The 20,849-nt window shown below is 42.6% G+C and overlaps 1 protein-coding gene across 1 annotated transcript in view; it reads left to right on the top strand.

The window, feature by feature from the left end:
- PCNX2 (pecanex 2) overlaps positions 1–20,849 on the top strand; it is a 311,645-nt gene that overhangs the window by 159,758 nt on the left and 131,038 nt on the right. Inside the window, exons 20-21 of the mRNA XM_069572620.1 lie at positions 8,675–8,816; positions 13,078–13,255. Of these exons, the coding sequence (XP_069428721.1) occupies positions 8,675–8,816; positions 13,078–13,255 (320 nt within the window). The remainder of the gene's footprint in view (positions 1–8,674; positions 8,817–13,077; positions 13,256–20,849) is intronic.

Genomic DNA, 20,849 nt, shown 5'->3' with positions numbered 1-20,849 from the left:
AAATGATGGGGTCAGGAAAGAGAGAGTTCATTTTGATAATAGACAGTTACAATTTTTTAAGGCTAAGAGATTGCATATATGAACAGTGAAACTAGAAAGGAGGAGATAGGTAAGAAGCACATAGACTCAACATAGTCTAGCCCTGTATAGAGGAAGAAATAGAACTGTGATTCTCAAACCCTAACACATATCAGAATCACTTGCAGGGTTTGTGAAATGTGGATTACTGGGCCCAGCCCATAGGTTTCTGACTCAGCTGGTCCAGGATTGCATCTGAGAATCTGCATTTCTAACAAGCTTCCTGGGGATGCTGCTGCTGCTGGTACCTGTTTCTCAGTACTGTGGGGGGTGTGGAGACCAGCAGCATCGGCATCCCCTGGCAGTTTGTTAGAAATGCAGGGTGTCTGGCTCCACTCTGGACCTATTGGATCGGATTGTGCCTTTTAACAAGTAGTTTATTTGCATGTCCAAGTTTGAGAATCATCGTTCTAGGACTATATTTTTCCGCCTTGTCCTCAAGTGATTCCACCATGCAACCATGACTGAGAACAACTGAGTCAGGGTGACCCCACAGTATACTGCCTGCATGACTAAGCAAATGCATGTCTCATTAAATAAGATAAAGAGTTCATGAGGAGGAGTGGGGGTGCGGAGGTTGACTGAGTTCATGTTGTATTTGAAGAGTGTTTTCAGGACATCAGATGAAGCTATTCAGTTGAGTATCTAGAGCTAGGAAACACCAGAAGAGAGATGGAAGACTGCATTACAGATCTGAGCGTCATCAGCATGGAAGTAGTAATTAACATTAGGGATGTGAAGGCGATCAGCCCAAGAAAATGAGAAAAATGGCAAAGAAGTCCAAGGAAGGCAATTGACCAAGGAGAGAAGAAGAGGCGCCTGCAAAGAAAGTGGGAACAGTAAAAAAGTTTGAGCACAAGCAGGAGCTGGGCTTCCCGGGTGACTCAGTGTAAAGAATCTGCCTGCCAGTGCAGGAGGCCTGGGTTTGATCCTTGGATGGGGAAGATCCCCTAGAGAAGGAAATGGCAACCAGCTCCAGTATTCTTGCCTGGAAAATCCCATGGACAGAGGAGCCTGGAACACCATAGTCCATGGGGTTGCCAAAGAGTGGAACACGACTTCGTGACTAAACAACAGCAACAGGAATCGGCAAGGCAGGGAAGCTAAGGTGAGGGTTGTAGAAGGAAGGAAAAATCAATGATGTTTTGTATCTCAGAAAATTTTAACTCCAGTAAGATAGACTGAGAAGCATCAGTTATCCATCTTTTGGGTGCTCACAAATGGCCTTGCCGTTGGCAGTTCTGGGCAAAGGTAGCTGCAAACCCCTAGTGCAAAAGTTTCACCAGGAAACAGGAGACAAGGATCTGGGATTGTCAGACATTGCCAGCCTTTCCAAAAAGCTTGACTGTGCCAAAAAGGACAGAGTGATAAGCCACTAGACGGAGATGCTGGTGAAGGCAAGTTTTCAACTTGGCCAAGACCAGAATCTTGCCACTGGCCATTGAGAAAGAGCCATTGGTTAGTAAAGAGGGAATCAAGGTGTCAGGAATAATGGGGTCCAGGGCATCTGTGGGGTTACCCTTAGGAGGAGCAAAAAAGTAGGTGTGAATACAGATAAATTTGTAGTTGAGGGGTTTGGATGTGGGGGAATTTATTCCTAATAGCTTCAGTTTTCTCTAGGAAGTAGGGGTCAAAGTCATTTGCTAGGAAAGAGTTGGGGAGGGATCTTGGAGATTTATTGTCCTTATTTTTCATGTACTTTCACAAAAGACAAACACCTTTCTATCTACATGTAAAATACATAATATACCTGTGTGTGTGTGTTGGTCGCTGAGTTGTGGCTGACTCTTTGCGACCCCATGGACTGTAGCCCACCAGGCTCCTCTGTCTGTGGGATTCTCCAGGCAAGAGCACTGGAGTAGGTAGCCATTTCCCTTCTCCAGGGGCTTTTCCTCACCCAGGGATTGAACCCAGGTCTCCTGCATTGCAGGCAGATGTTTTACTGTCTTTAGCTACTAGGGAAGCCAATTATATATCCTAAACTTCATTCCTTAATAACTAACCCATTTCCAAACCCTGACCAGAAAACATTTTGCATTGACCATTAAGAATATTCAAAGTTGAATTATTTCCCAATATTCTTATTCTTGAACTATTTTTCCTTTAACACTTCCTCCCTGTTTCATTTATAACTAAAATTTGCCCCTAATTTGATAATTTCTCATTGTATCTCTCTTCTGCTTGTTAAGCTGATCACTGGAGTATTTATTCTTGCTGGTTCCCGTGCGATAAAGTGCTTACTCTGTCCATTCTCACCATGCCCATCTCATTCAAATTAATTATTTTCAAGCAAGATTTCTGAATGCCAAACCTCTTCTCATAATCTCAATCACGTGAAGAAAGCCTTTGTGCTTTTGAGTTATAAATGTATATATTCTTATATAGAATTTAAACCACGTAAAGGAAGAAGTAGAAAATCGCTTCCCAGTTGTGTGTGTGTGTGTGTGTGTGTGTGTGTGTGTGTGTTTCTCTCTGTGCCCATCACATAAAGTCCCAGTGAAGTCGGCTGGGAATGCTAATCTGTCTCTAATCCTGGAAAGAAACCTGGAGGGAACGGCTCATTTTATGTCCCTGCTGTGTCACTCTGTACAGGGTGTGTCCGCTGTTTCTCTTTGATGAATTGATCTTTGTGTCCTCCAAACAGCATAAAACCTACCAGGCTCTGTTGGTTTTTCATTATAAACTATTGGGGTGTAGGTTTTTTAACTTATAAATTGTTGAAGGAGGATATGATTCCAGAAGTTTGATGGGGTCCCCTTCCCTCTTGGCAGATTTAGGCTTTGAGTCCTGACGTGTCTGGCCCATTTGCCCAGCTTTAATGGTGGGCTGGGCTCTACCCCAGCCCCTCAGTTACTAGTAGACAGAGATCTGCGGGGTGGGGTGGTAAGATGGGCCCACCTGAGGATCTAAACCTACTGTGCACTCCCCATGGAGAAGGAAAGCCGAGGAGGGCAGGGGTGCAGTGTTTTCCGATCCCCAATCCTATGACCTAAGGAGGTTTGTGCTCTGACCAATTGGACCATCCACTTCTCCCCAGAGAGAAGGGTAGGCAGAGATGGGTAAGAGACACTGCATTTACCCTGTCATGGGCAGGAGAGCTGACTTCTTCACTGTGAGTAGTAGGAAGGATGAACAGAACATACAAAACTGAGGCTTAGAAAGATGAAGGCAGCTGTTCATGACCACAGAGTAGTGGTTGGTAGAGTCTGAATGCAAACCCAGATTCAGTTCAGTTCAGTTCAGTCACTCAGTCATGTCTGATTCTTTGCAACCCCATGAACCACAGCACGCCAGGAGTCCATCACCAACTCCCGGAGTCCACCCAAACCCATGTCCATAGAGTTGGTGATGCCATCCAGCGATCTCATCCTCTGTTGTCCCCTTCTCCTCCTGCCCTCAATCTTTCCCAGCATCAGGGTCTTTTCAAATGAGTCAGCTCTTCGCATCAGGTGGCCAAAGTACTGGAGTTTCAGCTTCAACATCAGTCCTTCCAATGAACACCCAGAACTGATCTCCTTTAGAATGGACTGGCTGGATCTCCTTGCAGTCCAGGGGACTCTCAAAAGTCTTCTCCAACACCACAGTTCAAAAGCCTCAATTCTTCGGCACTCAGCTTTCTTCACAGTCCAACTCTCACATCCATACATGACCACTGGAAAAACCATAGTCTTGACTAGACAGACCTTTGTTGACAAAGTAATGTCTCTGCTTTGGAATATGCTGTCTAGGTTGGTCATAACTTTCTTCGAAGGAGTAAGTGTCTTTTAATTTCATGGCTGCAGTCACCATCTGCAGTGATTTTGGAGCCCAGAAAAATAAAGTCAGCCACTGTTTCCACTGTTTCCCCATCTATTTGCCAGGAAGTGATGGGACCGGATGCCATCATCAGTTTTCTGAATGTTGATCTTTAACCAACTTTTTCACTCTCCTCTTTCACTTTCATGAAGAGGCTCTTTAGTTCCTCTTCACTTTCTGCCATAAGGGTGGTGTCATCTGCATATCTGAGGTTATTGATATTTCTCTCAGCAATCTTGATTCCAGCTTGTGCTTCTTCCAGCCCAGAGTTTCTCATGATGTACTCTGCATATAAGTTAAATAAGTGGGGTGACAATATACAGCCTTGACATACTCCTTTTCCTATTTGGAACCAGTCTGTTGTTCCATGGCCAGTTCTAACTGTTGCTTCCTCACCTGCATACAGGTTTCTCAAGAGGCAGGTCAGGTGGTCTGGTATGCCCATCTCTTTAAGAATTTTCCACAGTTTATTGTGATCAACACAGTCAAAGGCTTTGGCATAGTCAATAAAACAGAAATAGATGTTTTTCTGGAACTCGCTTGCTTTTTCGATGATCCAGTAGATGTTGGCAGTTTGATCTCTGATTCCTCTGCCTTTTCTAAATCCAGCTTGAACATCTGGAACTTCACAGTTCATGTATTGGTGAAGCCTGGCTTGGAGAATTTTGTGCATTACCTTACTAGCATGTGAGATGAGAGCAATTGTGTGGTAGTTTGAGCATTCTTTGGCATTGCCTTTCTTTGGGATTGGAATGAAAACTGACCTTTTCCAGTAATGTGGCCACTGCTGAGTTTTGTTTTCGTTTTTGTGTTTTTTTTAGTTTTTTATTTTTTAAATTTTAAAATCTTTAATTCTTACATGCATTCCCAAACATGAACCCCCCTCCCACCTCCCTCCCCACAACATCTCTCTGGGTCATCCCCATGCACCAGCCCCAAGCATGCTGCACCCTGCGTCAGACATAGACTGGCGTTTCAATTCTTACATGATAGTATACATGTTAGAATTCCCATTCTCCCAAATCATCCCACCCTCTCCCTCTCCCTCTCCCTCTGAGTCCAAAAGTCCGTTATACACATCTGTGTCTTTTTTCCTGTCTTGCATACAGGGTCGTCATTGCCATCTTCCTAAATTCCATGTATATGTGTTAGTATACTGTATTGGTGTTTTTCTTTCTGGCTTACTTCACTCTGTATAATCGGCTCCAGTTTCATCCATCTCATCAGAACTGATTCAAATGAATTCTTTTTAACGGCCGAGTAATACTCCATTGTATATATGTACCACAGCTTTCTTATCCATTCACCTGCTGATGGACATCTAGGTTGTTTCCATGTCCTGGCTATTATAAACAGTGCTGCGATGAACATTGGGGTACATGTGTCTCTTTCCATTCTGGTTTCCTTGGTGTGTATGCCCAGAAGTGGGATTGCTGGGTCATAAGTTAGTTCTATTTGCAATTTTTTAAGGAATCTCCACACTGTTCTCCATAGTGGCTGTACTAATTTGCATTCCCACCAACAGTGTAGGAGGGTTCCCTTTTCTCCACACCCTCTCCAGCATTTATTGCTTGCAGATTTTTGGACCGCAGCCATTCTGACTGGTGTGAAGTGGTACCTCATTGTGGTTTTGATTTGCATTTCTCTAATAATGAGTGATGTTGAGCATCTTTTCATGTGTTTGTTAGCCATCCGTATGTCTTCTTTGGAGAAATGTCTATTTAGTTCTTTGGCCCATTTTTTGATTGGGTCATTTATTTTTCTGGAATTGAGCTGCATAAGTTGCTTGTATATTTTTGAGATTAGTTGTTTGTCAGTTGCTTCATTTGCTATTATTTTCTCCCATTCAGAAGGCTGTCTTTTCACCTTGCTTATATTTTCCTTTGTTGTGCAGAAGCTTTTAATTGTAATTAGATCCCATTTGTTTATTTTTGCTTTTATTTCCAGAATTCTGGGAGGTGGATCATAGAGGATCCTGCTGTGATTTATGTCTGAGAGTGTTTTGCCTATGTTCTCCTCTAGGAGTTTTATAGTTTCTGATCTTACATTTAGATCTTTAATCCATTTTGAGTTTATCTTTGTGTGCGGTGTTAGAAAGTGATCTAGTTTCATCCTTTTACAAGTGGTTGACCAGTTTTCCCAGCACCACTTGTTAAAGAGATTGTCTTTACTCCATTCTATATTCTTGCCTCCTTTGTCAAAGATAAGGTGTCCATATGTGTGTGGATTTATCTCTGGGCTTTCTATTTTGTTCCATTGATCTATATGTCTGTCTTTGTGCCAGGACCATACTGTCTTGATGACTGTGGCTTTGTAGTAGAGCCTGAAGTCAGGCAAGTTGATTCCTCCAGTTCCATTCTTCTTTCTCAAGATTGCTTTGGCTATTCGAGGTTTTTCGTATTTCCATACAAATCTTGAAATTATTTGTTCTGGTTCTGTGAAAAATGTGGCTGGTAGCTTGATAGGGATTGTATTGAATTTGTAAATTGCTTTGGGTAGTATACTCATTTTCACTATATTGATTCTTCCGATCCATGAACATGGTATATTTTTCCATCTATTAGTGTCCTCTTTGATTTCTTTCATCAGTGTTTTATAGTTTTCTATATATAGGTCTTTAGTTTCTTTAGGTAGATATATTCCTAAGTATTTTATTCTTTTCGTTGCAATGGTGAATGGAATTGTTTCCTTAATTTCTTTTTCTACTTTCTCATTATTCATGTATAGGAATGCAAGGGATTTCTGTGTGTTGATTTTATATCCTGCAACTTTACTATATTCATTGATGAGCTCTAGTATTTTTCTGGTGGAGTTTTTAGGGTTTTCCATGTAGAGGATCATGTCATCTGCAAACAGTGAGAGTTTTACTTCTTCTTTTCCAATTTGGATTCCTTTTATTTCTTTTTCTGCTCTGATTGCTGTGGCCCAAACTTCCAGAACTATGTTGAATAGTAGCGGTGAAAGTGGACACCCTTGTCTTGTTCCTGACTTTAGGGGAAATGCTTTCAATTTTTCACCATTGAGGATAATGTTTGCTGTGGGTTTGTCATAGATAGCTTTTATTATGTTGAGGTATGTTCCTTCTATTCCTGCTTTCTGGAGAGTTTTTATCATAAATGGGTGTTGAATTTTGTCAAAGGCCTTCTCTGCATCTATTGAGATAATCATATGGTTTTTATTTTTCAATTTGTTGATGTGGTGAATTACATTGATTGATTTGCAGATATTGAAGAATCCTTGCATCCCTGGGATAAAGCCCACTTGGTCATGGTGTATGATCTTTTTAATGTGTTGTTGGATTCTGATTGCTAGAATTTTGTTGAGGATTTTTGCATCTATGTTCATCAGTGATATTGGCCTGTAGTTTTCATTTTTTGTGACATCTTTGTCAGGTTTTGGTATTAGGGTGATGGTGGCCTCATAGAATGAGTTTGGAAGTTTACCTTCCTCTGCAATTTTCTGGAAGAGTTTGAGTAGGATAGGTGTTAGCTCTTCTCTAAATTTTTGGTAGAATTCAGCTGTGAAGCCGTCTGGACCTGGGCTTTTGTTTGCTGGAAGATTTCTGATTACAATTTCAATTTCCGTGCTTGTGATGGGTCTGTTAAGATTTTCTATTTCTTCCTGGTTCAGTTTTGGAAAATTGTACTTTTCTAAGAATTTGTCCATTTCTTCCACGTTGTCCATTTTATTGGCATACAACTGCTGATAGTAGTCTCACTGCTTAGTTTTTAAAATTTGCTGGCATATTGAGTGCAGCTCTTTCACAGCATCATCTTTTAGGATTTGAAATAACTCAACTGGAATTCCATCTCCTCCACTAGCTTCCTAAGGCCCACTTGAGAATCCAGGGTGTCTGGCTCTAGGTGAGTGATCACACCATCGTGATTATCTGGGTCATGAAGATCTTTTTTGTATAGTTCTTCTGTGTATTCTTGCCACCTCTTCTTAATATCTTCTTCTGTTAGGTCCCTACCATTTCTGTCCTTTATTGAGCCCATCTTTGCATGAAATGTTCCCTTAGTATCTCTAATTTTCTTGAAGAGATCTCTAGTCTTTCTCATTCTATTGTTTTCCTCTATTTCTTTGCATTGACTGCTGAGGAAGGCTTTCTTATCTCTCCTTGCTATTCTTTGGAACTCTGTGTTCAAATGGGTATATCTTTCCTTTTCTCCTTTGCTTTGCGCTTCTCTTCTTTTCACAGCTATTTGTAAACCCAGATTGGTATAGCTTAAAACTTTAGCCCTTGTGAAAATGAACCTTGCTTCCATGATACTTCCTTCGTTGTGAAGGCTCACAGAAATGTAATGCATTCATAGTGACAGGAGATTGGGGATCAGCTTTCTGGTACATATATGATGGCCAGAGATTTGATTGTGGGTTTATAGATGAAAAAAGAGAGAGCCCAGAAATGAGCCCCAGACTCAGAAGCAACCCTAAGCTTAGGAGGAGACAGGTCCATGAGATCATTCCCCAAGTCTCTATCCTTCACTTTCTAACCTCCCTCACTTTGAGATGCCTTGATGTGATGTGACAGCTGATTTCATTGGTCCCAGTAATAACTAATATAGAAAAATCAATTGACTTGAAAAATTGGGAAACTGGCCTATACTGTATATTATTATTTACGAACGATGTAAAAACAAAGCAAAAAGTGCCTGCTTAGAAAGAAAATTGATCTATCATGTATCTAGAGTTCTGTAGCTTTTGAATGAAAGGAAGGGGTGTATCACTTATTATCACATGTACCTAAGAAAAATAATTTGATTGGAGGCTGTTCTCAGTGGTTTTGTGTTTCTTTCAGATGTTGCCCATTTAATGTGGTTTGAAAGACTCTATGTTTGGCTTCAGTGTTTTGAAAAATACATCTTGTACCCAGCAATCATTTTGAATGCCCTCACAACGGATGCATTTTCAATAAGCAATTACCGGCGACTTGGTACCCAGTAAGTGGAGAAGTTTATTCACACTATGATTTGAATCACCACATTTTCAAAATCTAGTGCATTTTCTCTGAACAGGCTTCAGCCAAAGCCAACTTCTGTCTACTAATGATGGGCCAAGTAACAGTAAGCCATGGTGGCCTTTTACTCAAATGTACTGTGGCTAGATGGTTATTGTAGAAAGACTGGGGTGCAAACAGAGTTAGATCTGCTTGAAGTGATCTTGGAAATAAATTGTCAATAGATTTGAAAATCATCCTGTGGAACCTTGGTCAGAAGCCTTAACGAGATGATGGCAGCACAGTGTGATCCCAGGGTTCCTGGGGTTCTGACGATCATGCCTTCAACTCTGAAATTGCCTCATGTCATTTCATTTAGCAAAGACTGTATCATTTTGTGCTTTAGGGAGGGGGTAATTAATCACTGTCACTGCTCTCTCTGCATTTATACATTTTAAATACAAGGAGAAGCCGTGTAATTAAAAGAAAAAATGGACCACAAAGAGACTTCATGTCATCAAGATGCTCATGTTTTTGCAAAATGTTTTGTTTTAAAATGAACTCTGAATTTACAAATGAAAGTCTACTTGATAATTTATGGATGTGTTTTTCCTACAAAAGGTTGACATTTCTCCCAATCAGTTAATAGAGGAGGAGGATGTAAAAGAGATTCCATCTCAGATTTGCTTCTGAGTCATGTTGCTTAAACATTATATGACCATGTCAACCCTTGTGTGTAATGCCAAGCAGGCCTACCCTTCCTTTAGGGGTGTGATGAGAACAAATTAATCAGTATTTGTCAAAGATTAAGCAAACTCAGATAAAAGTCGTGTTATTTCTTGGCTGGACCTTGAGTAGAGTCGTGGTCACTCAAAGCAGACGCTAAATGAAATGACCCTATAACCTTCCTGTCTTTATCAGACTCTGCTTTCCTTCTAGTCCAGACCTGGTTTGATCAGGCCAGGGCAGGAAGTCCATGTGGGTGTGCTAAGTCACTTCAGTCATGTCCGACTCTTTGCAGTCCTATAGACTGTAGCCCTCCAGGCTCCACTGTCCATGGGATTCTACAGGCAAGAATACTGGAGTGGGTTGCCATACTCTCCTCCAGGGGATCTTCCTGACTCAGGGATCAAACCCATGTCTCTTATGTCTCCTGACTTGGCAGGTGGGTTCTTTACCACTAGTGCCACCTGGGAAGCCCAAGAAGTCCATACCGTTTGGTATTTAAACGCCTAGACTTTGGATCCAGTGATGAAGATTTAGTCTCACCAGACAGAGAAGGCAGCTGACGCGACTGCAGACCTCTTGGCAGTCTGGGTGGGGCCCCACGCATGAGATAGCCTACATCTAGAACACCCAGTGCTTTTCTAGTGGCAGCTGTTTCCAGTGTGGTACCATTTTGGCTGACCCCACGAGGACATTCTGGGACAGGGTAGATCCTCAATTTCCAGAACAAGGATTCACAATCAGAACCAAAACAGCCACCCCAGTACCAGTGCTGCCCTGCGATAATCAGCAAACGCATTTAAAGTTCTCACTTCCCAACACCAGGACTAGGACCTTGAGAGTAAAACCTGCCAGTTGAGGCCAAGCAGCTCTGGGTGTTGGTGGAGGATGGATTTAAAGGTTAGGAATTACGAAGAGTTGAATAAACAATTCGTTGAGAGTCCAGTTTGAAGTAATATTCATCTCTATCCCCTCTCATCTTTTTCAAGACACTGAAGTTAGAAGTGGCACCTTACCTATGTACCTGCAAGTACTCTTAACTCCCAGACGACACCAACAGAATTCTTTTTCTCAGAGCCCAAAGTGATGACTTCTTTATATTCTTGAGGCATCCATCTGAAGACGTAGAATGTCCCTCTCAAGATTTCAAGCACCCCACTACACCAGCTGTTCTCAAACAGGGCAGCAGGAGGCCATGTGTCAGTATCTCCTAGAGACCTAGAGACCTGGGTAAGCCCAGCCCACATCCTACCCTCATTGAGAGCCGTGGTACCAGACAGTGAACTCCTCAATGGCAGGCACTGTTTCTTATTTAACTTGTAGTAACAGGAAATGGTAGAAGTATAGACAGATGGATGGACAATTGAGTGGGGGCTGGTAAATAATGAGTGGGTGCCTCATGGGGTCTTGGTAGGCATCTGCCAGTGTGATTTAAAGGGATGCTTTGCCTCTGTCCCAGACCATTGTTCACTGATCGCTACTTAAGCCTTTATAAAATCTTTAGCTAAGCCTACAACCATCTGTGAACCGTTGGCTGTAACCATTACTATTGCGATGTTAGAAGAGCCACAGGCATCACTCCTTAAGCTCTCCCTTAGTCTTCACCAGTCGTCCTTAATAAATATAAAATGGATGCTGTCCATTTTAGTCATAGTCATGGAAAACAAAGTTTAGAGTTAACCCTTATCTAGATTTTTGCCTGAATAACCGAGAAAACCCACTCATCTCCTTTGAAAACCAGAGTATCCCTAGCCTTGGGATACCTTGTCTTTGGGTCCCCTCTCCCCAAGAACTTTGGCTACGTCATAGGGACTCTCATATGCTGGGCTGTTGTCAACGGCAGATGGGCCTCAAGTCCTGCTTTCATACTGCATGTTCATCGTGGTCATTAGTTTCTACTGGAAAAGAAAGGGGTTATGGAGCAGTGCTCAGCCCCGCCAAAGGAATAGAGGTTACTAAACACCTTCCCACTCTCCCCAAATCTGCATGTGATCAGGGCTAGTTTTTCTCAGAAGCCTAATCTAAGCCCACACAGTGCTTTGGCCAGCCCTCACTCAGGGACAGGGTAGAATCGATTCCAACACTAGGTCTGAAAGCGTATAAATTATTGGATTGAGGCCAAAGGCCAGTGAAAATACTACCATTAGATCTTTTCGATGACAAAAATGACAATTTTGTGCTTGATAGATGCTGAGGCTTAGGAGACATGCTTTTAATGCCCGGATCCTGAGGTATTGTTAATGCTGATAAGGGTGTAACTGAGTCACTTTGCTGTACAGCAGAAATTATCACCACATTATAAATCAACTATATGGTAATAAAATGTTTTAAAAAAGGAAACCTAACTTTTAAGTGCAACTGATCTCTGGAACATATTTCCACTTCTTTTTCTTTTGAGCTCCTAAATAGGATGTTCAAACTGGAGGGGAATCTGGTTAAAATGTGCCAGACTTTCTTTCAAAAGGACAGACCCCTCAAGGAGGTAGTGGTGTGCTCTTTCTGGCTGTTCTGAGCACTGATCAGTTACCTTCCTGTCTCAAGGTGGGTAGATTGTTGACCTTGCCGTCTGCTAGAATTGTGCACATAGCACCTGCCCCCAAAATGGTTAGACAGGCGAATTCAGGAGTTTGGTCCTCACAGCAAAGTCCTGCTATTTCTTTGTGGGTCTGCCTCTGTCCTGTTTCTTAACTCAAAAGGTCTAGGTCATGGGGGCTTGTGTCATGTTGTTGATTTCATTTTCAGTGGGGAAAAAAAAGATCAGAAAGCTTATGTTTACAAAGACAACACATATGGTGGAAAACATTGGCAATGAATATGTAAAGTAAAAACAGCTTTATTGAGCCAGTGGGATTTTTCCTTATTTCAGGATTTCATATTAGCTACTGTTACTCAGACTTTAAAGAATCTGCCTACAATGCAGGAGGCCTGGGTTCGATCCCTGGATCAGGAAGATCCCCTGGAAAAAAGAATGGCAACCCACTCTAGTATTCTTGCCTGGAGAATTCTCTAGACAGAGGAGCCTGGCGGGCTACAGTCCATGGCGTTGCAAAGAGCTGGACACGACTGAGTGACTAACACTTCTCACTGTTATGGCATTGAGTCAGTGAGATTTTGTAATTTTTTTTAAAGGCTTGCACTGAGCAGATGCTAACAAGGACAACCTGCTCTGCTTTCTCACTTGCCACCAAGCTTCCCGTGAAGCTTGACAATGCAGTAGCTCCTTCAGATAAGCTCCCAGGAAGCTCTGTGCCCTTGATTGCAAAGTGCTGAGCACAGTAGGGAAGCTGCCTCTAGTGGCAGAGTCTGTGTTGGCGAGTCCCTTGGGATCCAGTTTCAATCCTAGTGTCTCCCCATGAGATGAGGGACTGAAACTCTTAGACTCAGTTTACTCCTCTGTAAAATGAAGATGATAACCCACCGTCTTTGCTTTTTGTAATGTGCATAACTCACAGTAAGCCCTCAAGACACATGAGCCGTTGTAACTCACCCAGCAGCATGTGGACCACCACTGATTATCTCTTCTCTTTCCCTTTCAACAGCTGGGACATTTTTCTGATGGTCATTGCAGGCATGAAGCTGCTGCGGACCTCTTTCTGTAACCCAGTCCACCAGTTTACTCACTTGGGCTTCACAGTGATCTTTTTCCATTTCGACTACAAAGATATTTCAGAGAGTTTCTTACTGGATTTCTTCATGGTGTCCATTTTATTCAGCAAGGCAAGTTAAGCTCTTTTCTTCATTTCACAATAGAAAAGGTGCATTTCTCACCAAATGCATTAAGAGGTTGAAACATTGTTTTTTAAAAAAATTATAGCATTAAATTAAATTGAATTACATATGCATGTCACATTCCTGCTGCCATTTGAGGAGTATTCCCCATGAAATGGACGTATGCCATGTTATTTGCCAAAAATCACTAATTAGCATGAATTAGCCTTTTGTGTTGCTTGAAATTTTATGATCTTTGTCTCTGTTAACAATCTCATTGTGGAACTTCCTAGATCTCAAAATGCTTGGAATTAAAAATTAGCAACCGGACTAATTTTCTTTTTTAAACAAAACTTGGCATTTTGCCTTTGGAGGTAAAGTTGAGACTTGGAACCAGAGAGCTGGGACTCTTGGAGTACTTTCTTTCCCTTAGCTTGTCTCAGGTCAAGATTTCACCTGGTGTCAGTTCACCCATGGGCAGTGGGAAACCCTAATCACAGTTCAGGCAAATATATGGGAATAGTACCCAACATTTAACAGAGGAAGGTAAGCTCCTTGGAATACTGGTCTGAGTGTATGTGCTCTGAGCACTGTAACAAAGCTGGGGTGTAAACAGAAGTTAGGAAAATAATTTGGAAAACTCTTTCCTCACATGCTCCATTTAATATAGCAGGCATGGTTTTCTGCCCTGATGTTGTCCTATTCTCCCTTTTGGTTAATCATTTTTAAATTCTAAGGCTCTTTCCTGCATTTCATTTTGAACCTCTATTGAGTTAGTTCTATTAATTTCTCTACTTACTATCTGTCCTTTCCTTCAGCTGGCTTCCTCTTATTCTAAGTGACAAAAATTCAAATATTCCAATTATATCACTTTGGTAGCCTACCTAGTTTTCACATTTTATTCCCAAATTTCAGCTTTGGTCTTTAACCCACAGAAGTTTGTTTTCCATTTGTCTGGGGTCTGTTTTTTGAAAAATTTATTACATTTTTCTGATGATTCAAGTCACAGGCTTCCATAATCTGGTTTTCTCCATTATGTCTAAATGTCCATGATCTCACATAATAAATGTAAAACTGTCTCCTTTGATCTTGAAAGCATTGATAAAGTTGTAAATAATTTTACTACTCATAGAAGTAAGAACTTACCATCAGATGCAACAAGGGTTGGAATGGTTTGAATTCCTAACTCTGGCATTATTTATATCTTGACTTGGTAATATTTATATTCTTGCCTGAACCCTAGTTTCATGGAAAATTATTAATAATGATGCCAGTCTCACCAGGTGAAGAGGATTGATTAATGTTAAGTAGAAGAGAAGGTTTTATTTGTTTGAGTTCTACCAGTTTATTGCCACCAACCCATCTCCCTCCACCGTTCTCATGCACATGTGCTCAGGCACGTAAGCCTATGGACTGCAGCCGCCAGGCTCCTCTGCCCACAGACTTTTCCAGGCAAGAATACTGGAGTGGATTGCCATTTCCTTCTCCGAGAAGAGAAAGGTTTAAATAGCATGTGCTTTCCAAATATGAGGTAGGACTTTTAAAGCCATCTTAAGTAGAAGAAGAAAAGTTACACCCTGCTTAGGATGTGAAGGAGTGTGGCTGCTTTTTTGTACTGAACCGTTTGTTTCAGTAGCCTCCTGTATTAGCGCCAGGTGCCAGGTGAACAAGAACTTAGCAGAGAAGGGTGAGCACCTCCTGTAATAGTCTTCTTAAGTGATTCCACATCTGCAATAAGAACAGGGATTTTCATTTGCTGGGGGGATGGCAGCCTCCCCACTGATCAGCCTGCTGGCCAGTTGAGAGATGGTTACTGCTACGATGCCTGCTAGGGGCAGATGTCCAGATCAAGAGGGCCTGCTGGCAGTAGAGGAAGGATTTATGTAGACCTGTTGCTCTTCTTCCTGTCCAGGTGGGCACTTAGTGCCACCCTGTGCATATGATAATGAGGAGGGTGGAGCCTGATGGTACACAGTCTGAAACTATTAATAAATTAATAGTTCTTTACTTAAAAAGCAGAAACAGACTCACAGACTTAACGAACACGTGATTGCCAGCGGGAAAAGGAGGAAAGATAAAGGCAGTTTGGGATTGACACGTTTAGTTCAATTCAGTTCATTTCAGTCACTCAGTCGTATCTGACTCTTTGTGACCCCCATGAACTGCAGCACGCTAGGCTTCCCTGTCCATCACCAACTCATGGAGCTTACTCAAACTCATGTTCATTGAGTCAGTGATGCCATCCAACCATCTCATCCTCTGTCGTCCCCTTCCCCTCCTGCCTTCAATCTTTCCTAACATCAAGGTCTTTTTAAAGAGTCGGCTCTTCCCATCAGGTGGCCAAGTATTGGAGTTTCAGCTTCAGCATCAGTCCTTCCAGTGAATATTCAGGACTGATTTCCTTTAGGGTGACTGGTTGAATCTACTTGCAGTCCAAGGGACTCTCTAGAGTCTTCTCCAGCACCACAGTTCAAAAGCATCAATTCTTTGGCGCTCAGCTTTCTTCACAGTCCAAGTCACATGCATACATGACTACTGGAAAAACCATAGCTTTGACTAGATGGACCTTTTTTGGCAAAGTAATGTCTCTGCTTTTTAATGTGCTGTTTAGGTTGGTCATAACTTTTCTTCCAAGGAGTAAGTGTCTTTTAATTTCATGGCTACAGTTACCATCTGCAGTGGTTTGGGAGCCCCCCAAATAAAGTCTGTCACTGTTTCCATTGTCTCCCCATCTATTTCCCTTGAAGTGATGGGACCGGATGCCATGATCTTCGTTTTCTGAATGTTGAGCTTTAAGCCAACTTTTTCACTGTCCTCTTTCACTTTCATCAAGAGGCTCTCTAGTTCCTCTTCACTTTCTGCCATAAGGGTGGTGTCATCTGCATATCGGAGGTTATTGATATTTCTCCCAGCAATCTTGATTCCAGCTTGTCCTTCTTCCAGCCCAGCGTTTCTCATGATGTACTCTGCATATAAGTTAAATAAGCAGGGTGACAATATACAGCTTTGATGTACTCCTTTCCTGACTTGAGAACAGTCTGTTGTTCCATGCCCAGTTCTAACTGTTGCTTCTTGATCTGCATACAGATTTCTCAGGAGGCAGGTCAGATGGTCCGGTATTCCCATCTCTTTAAGAATTTTCTATGGTTTGTGGTGATCCGCACAGTCAAAGGCTTTGGCATAGTCAATAAAGCAGAAATAGATGTTTTTCTGGAACTCGCTAGCTTTTTCGATGATCCAGTGGATGTTGGCAATTTGATCTCTGGTTTCTCTGCCTTTTCTAGATCCAACTTGAACATCTGGAAGTTCACGGTTCACATACTGTTGAAGCCTGGCTTGGAGAATTTTGAGCATTACTTTGCTAGTGTGTGAGATGAGTGCAATTGTGTGGTAGTTTGAGCATTCTTTGGCATTGCCCTTCTTTGGGATTGGAATGAATACTGACCTTTTCCAGTCCTGTGGCCACTGCTGAGTTTTCCAGATTTGCTGGCATATTGAGTGCAGCACTTTCACAGCATCATCTTTTAGGATTTGAAATAGCTCGACTGGAATTCCATCACCCCCACTAGCTTTGTTCATAGTGATGCTTCCTATGGGATTAACATGCACACTGCTATATTTAAAATGGATAATGAACAAGAACCTACTATATAGCAGAAGGAGCTCTGCTTAATGTTATGTGGCAGCTGGATGTGAGGGGAGTTGGGGACAGAATGGATACATGTATGTGTATGACTGAGTCCCCTTGCTGTCCATCTGAAACTCACAACATTGTTAATTTGCTATACCCTAACATATCATCAAAAGTTAAAAAATAATAAACTCAGTGCTGCAGGCATTTGGGTTCCATTTGCTGTCATCGTTCTGAAGCACCAGTGAAAGCACTAATAATTTCAGAGAGAACCATAGTGACAGCGTTCCCGTCTCCTCTAATTGAGGGAGCCTTAGCAAGTGTAATTTGAATAGTCTGCTTCCAGCCTGGGCATAATAGCAGAGTCCAAAAGAAAAAAGGCAACTGAGACAAAAGCTGGAAGAATCAGCATCCTGAATTAGCAAGTTGGTCCTGAAGCATCCCCAGCTGCATCTGATGCCTGCTCACTCTGTCTTGACAGAGCAGCATATTTTCTGAAATGAGAAACGAGATCTGATTCCCTGGCAAAAAACATAGCTGAATAAAGGTCTTTAAGGTCTTCTTAGAAAGACAGTCCAGTAGAAATTAGTGACAAAACAGTGGCGATGAGGAAGGTCACAGTTAATGCTTCCTGTAAAGATCCTTCCTGCCACCCTCAACTGCTACTTCCTGTTCTTTCTACACATTTTAAGGTATCTGTAAAAAAATTGTCTATTCACATATTTCCTAGAGTCTTTCTAGAAACCTCCAATATTGTTTTTGCAGGGAATACTGCTGTTTAGGGGGATTCATTGCACAATATGAAATTTTGTTTGTGCAGTAGACTCATCAGTGTCTGGCTTATGACACATCCTCTCATTTACCATCGCAAAATCTCTAAGCTCTTTCCCCAGCCCAGCTCCTGTTCTGCTAAATAGCAAAACCGCTATTAGCCTGGCAGCTCGCCTTGCAGAAGAGCTGCAAGATGAATGTGGAGACCTTGGAAGGGCCTCCAGTTTCCTTGGAAGAAAGGAGCTGTGTGAATATTGGACTTGTTATTATTATCATAAGTCAGTTGTCCCTAATCTTTAAGGCTTTATGGGGGAGAAAGAAAGATGTGATGTGATTACAGAGAGATGATCTGTGCTACGAGATCAAAGCTCTGGGGTCCAGAGGGTGAAAATAGATGGCTTCCAGAGGGCCTGCCTGCGTGTTACTCTCTCCCTCCTCCAGTCCCCAGATGCCCCCTGAGATCTGTAAGATGAATGTTGGCTGGTCTCCTCTGTTTGCCAGATCTACTGATAAGTGGGACATCATGAGTTCTGGGCCAGAGTTCAACAGGAAGGATTTAGTTGCATTGAGACAGTCATCTTCCCAGGTGGCCCGGTGGTAAAGAATATGCCTGCCAATGCAGGAGACGCAGAAATCTCGGATTTGATCCCTGGATTGGGTAGATCCCTTGGATAGGGTAGATCCCTTGGAGGAGGAAATGGCAACCCTCTCCAGTATTCTTGCCTGGAGAATCCCATGGACAGAGGAGCCTGGCGGGCTACAGTCCATGAGGTTGCAAAGAGTCGGACATACATACAAAGCACATGTATGCTTTGACAGAGAGGATGAAACATTCCTTGAGGATGGGGCTCTTGGATGGGGGAGATGAGCAACAGAGAGAAAGAAAGGTCCCCACATATTCCATCCTGTGATGTTTGATGCTCCAACCACACACCTCTTTCAATTTAACCCCTTTGAAGAGTCAGGCCCCTCTGTCCTCTCTCCCTTAGCCTCTCAGTCCCTTTCCTCTCTCTCTTCTGCCCCATTGTTACCAACCAGGGTTCTTGGCCTCCTTAATCAATAGGAATTGATCAGAGGCTGGGCAGGGCTTTATTGGGGCCCCCGCTGCAGCAGGGGATAGCGAGACCAAATAACAGTTTCTCTTGCTCACTCTCCGAGGTGGGGAGAGGGAAGTTAGTTCCTTATTTAGGGTGAGGGTAGGGTGTGTCCAGGAGTTGGGCTGGAGGAGAGGCTCAGGTGATTTGCTTGCTTTTGGTGTGGTTGTGTGCAGGGGGCACGCATGGCACCCTGCTTTCACTTCTGGCTCCTCTGGAGTGGTGGTTGGGCTCTTTGGTCTGTGTGTATCTTGTCACCTACAATTGGCTCCAAGTGTGCATGACCATGTTGTTGCTATAGTGCAGTCGCTCAGTCGTGTCTGACTCTTTGTGACCCCATGAACTGCAGCACACCAGACTTCCCAGTCGCTTGCTATCTCCCAGAGTTTGCGCAAACTCATTTCCATGGAATTGGTGATGCCATTCAACCATCTCATTGTCTCTCGCTGCCTTCTCTTCCTGCCATGAGTCTTTCCTGGCATCAGGGTCTTTTCCAGTAAGTTGCCTCTGAACATCAAGGAGCCAAAGTATTGGAGCTTCAGCGTATGTATATGCACAGTTCTTGTTAGTCCCTTGTAGTTTCTTTGTATTCAGTTTCTTGAAGAGACATTCGTCCAGGAACAAGTGTTGCCACAAAGGGTCCCAGGTCTCAGACTCACCAGCAGCCATCCTTCTAATGTAATGAATTTGTAACATCTTGGATATGCGTGGATCTTTGGGGGACAGTAAAGCAAGATCCAAGTAAGGACATTTGGTTGTGGCAGGAACGAAGGTGACAGAGGTTTCCTGCTCTCCCGCTGGTACTGAAAAAGTTCTTGGAAATCATCTTGAAATTTTTCATAATTTTTAGTTGGAGAAGTAGTACTTGAAAAATAGTCCTGCCAGAGAATCATTCTGCCAACATTTCCAAATTGTGTTACAAATGAAATTCTAAAGACTGTTAGAATGGAGGATAGCACTTTTACCATTTATGATGTTAAAATTGATGGGTGAGGTGGTTTTTCCATAAAGCTGTGTGAATGATGGCCCCAGAGCCTTGATGAGTGGCTATGTTCCGGATGACTGCAATTAGCATGCAAATTATTTGAAATTGGTTTCTAAATGGCATTTTCCTTTATTTTATGTATCCCGGTATAAAGTCTCACCTTAAAATGGAACCACATCTTGGGGAATGATTGCTTCTACGGAAGTATTTTTTTCAAAATACTTTGTTTAATTGTTCAATTATTGAGCATCTCTTCCATGCCAGGCATTGGACTAGACACAGAGATGGTTAATAATATGAATGAAAGCAGTCCTTATTTGGTGGTTTCTATAAGCCAGGCACTATTTCCAGCACTCCATGTAGATGGGCCTGCTTAATCTTCACAGCAATTTTGTGGCTGGGTACAATTCACTGTACAGATGAAGAAACAGAGGCATAGAAATCAAGTTAATTGCCCCGAAGTCTCACAGCTATTAAACGATAGAGCAGGATTCTGCCTATACTTTGTGACCCACCTCCCACCCCTGCCCCTTTTGGGGACTCTGGAAAGAAGCCACATGAGTAAAGGGATCATTACAGTAAAGTATGACAGGGGAGGTGGCCGGGGCAGAGCATTTCAAGAGTATACATAAAAATGGTACCCCAATTCTCTAGAAGAATCAGAAACAGGGATGCTTCCCTTGACCTTTGAAGAAAGAGGGAGTGAGTCAGGAAAAGAAGGCAGGGAAAAGTGAGCTAAAGCAGAGGAAACTGCCTGTGAAAGGCACTGAAGTGAGAGAGGGCTTGGTATGCTCCGGAAGCTGCCAGATACTTGCTACGTGTGGGACGTGGGGAGGAGAGTGGTGAGAAGGTGAAACTGGAGGTGCCGTCATGAGGCAGATCAGAGAGGACCGAGCGTGCCATGCCCCAGAGTTTGGACTTCATTCCTATTAATATATCTGCTGAAGATTGTCCGGCAGAGGAATCACAGGCTCAGAACTGCATTTAGAAACATCTGTTTGTGGGAGAGAATGAAAGATAAGGAATCGTGGAGTCTTGGCGATTGGGTAGATGTGTGTAGTAATAAGCCAGGCCACTCATAATGAGGGCTTGGGCAGCAGAGGCAGAAATGAGGACAGCGAG

This window comes from Ovis canadensis, chromosome 25 (genome assembly GCF_042477335.2).
Source record: "Ovis canadensis isolate MfBH-ARS-UI-01 breed Bighorn chromosome 25, ARS-UI_OviCan_v2, whole genome shotgun sequence".
NCBI lineage: Eukaryota > Metazoa > Chordata > Mammalia > Artiodactyla > Bovidae > Ovis > Ovis canadensis.
Note: the sequence above shows the minus strand (reverse complement) of the source record. Positions and strands in the feature narration are given on the sequence as shown.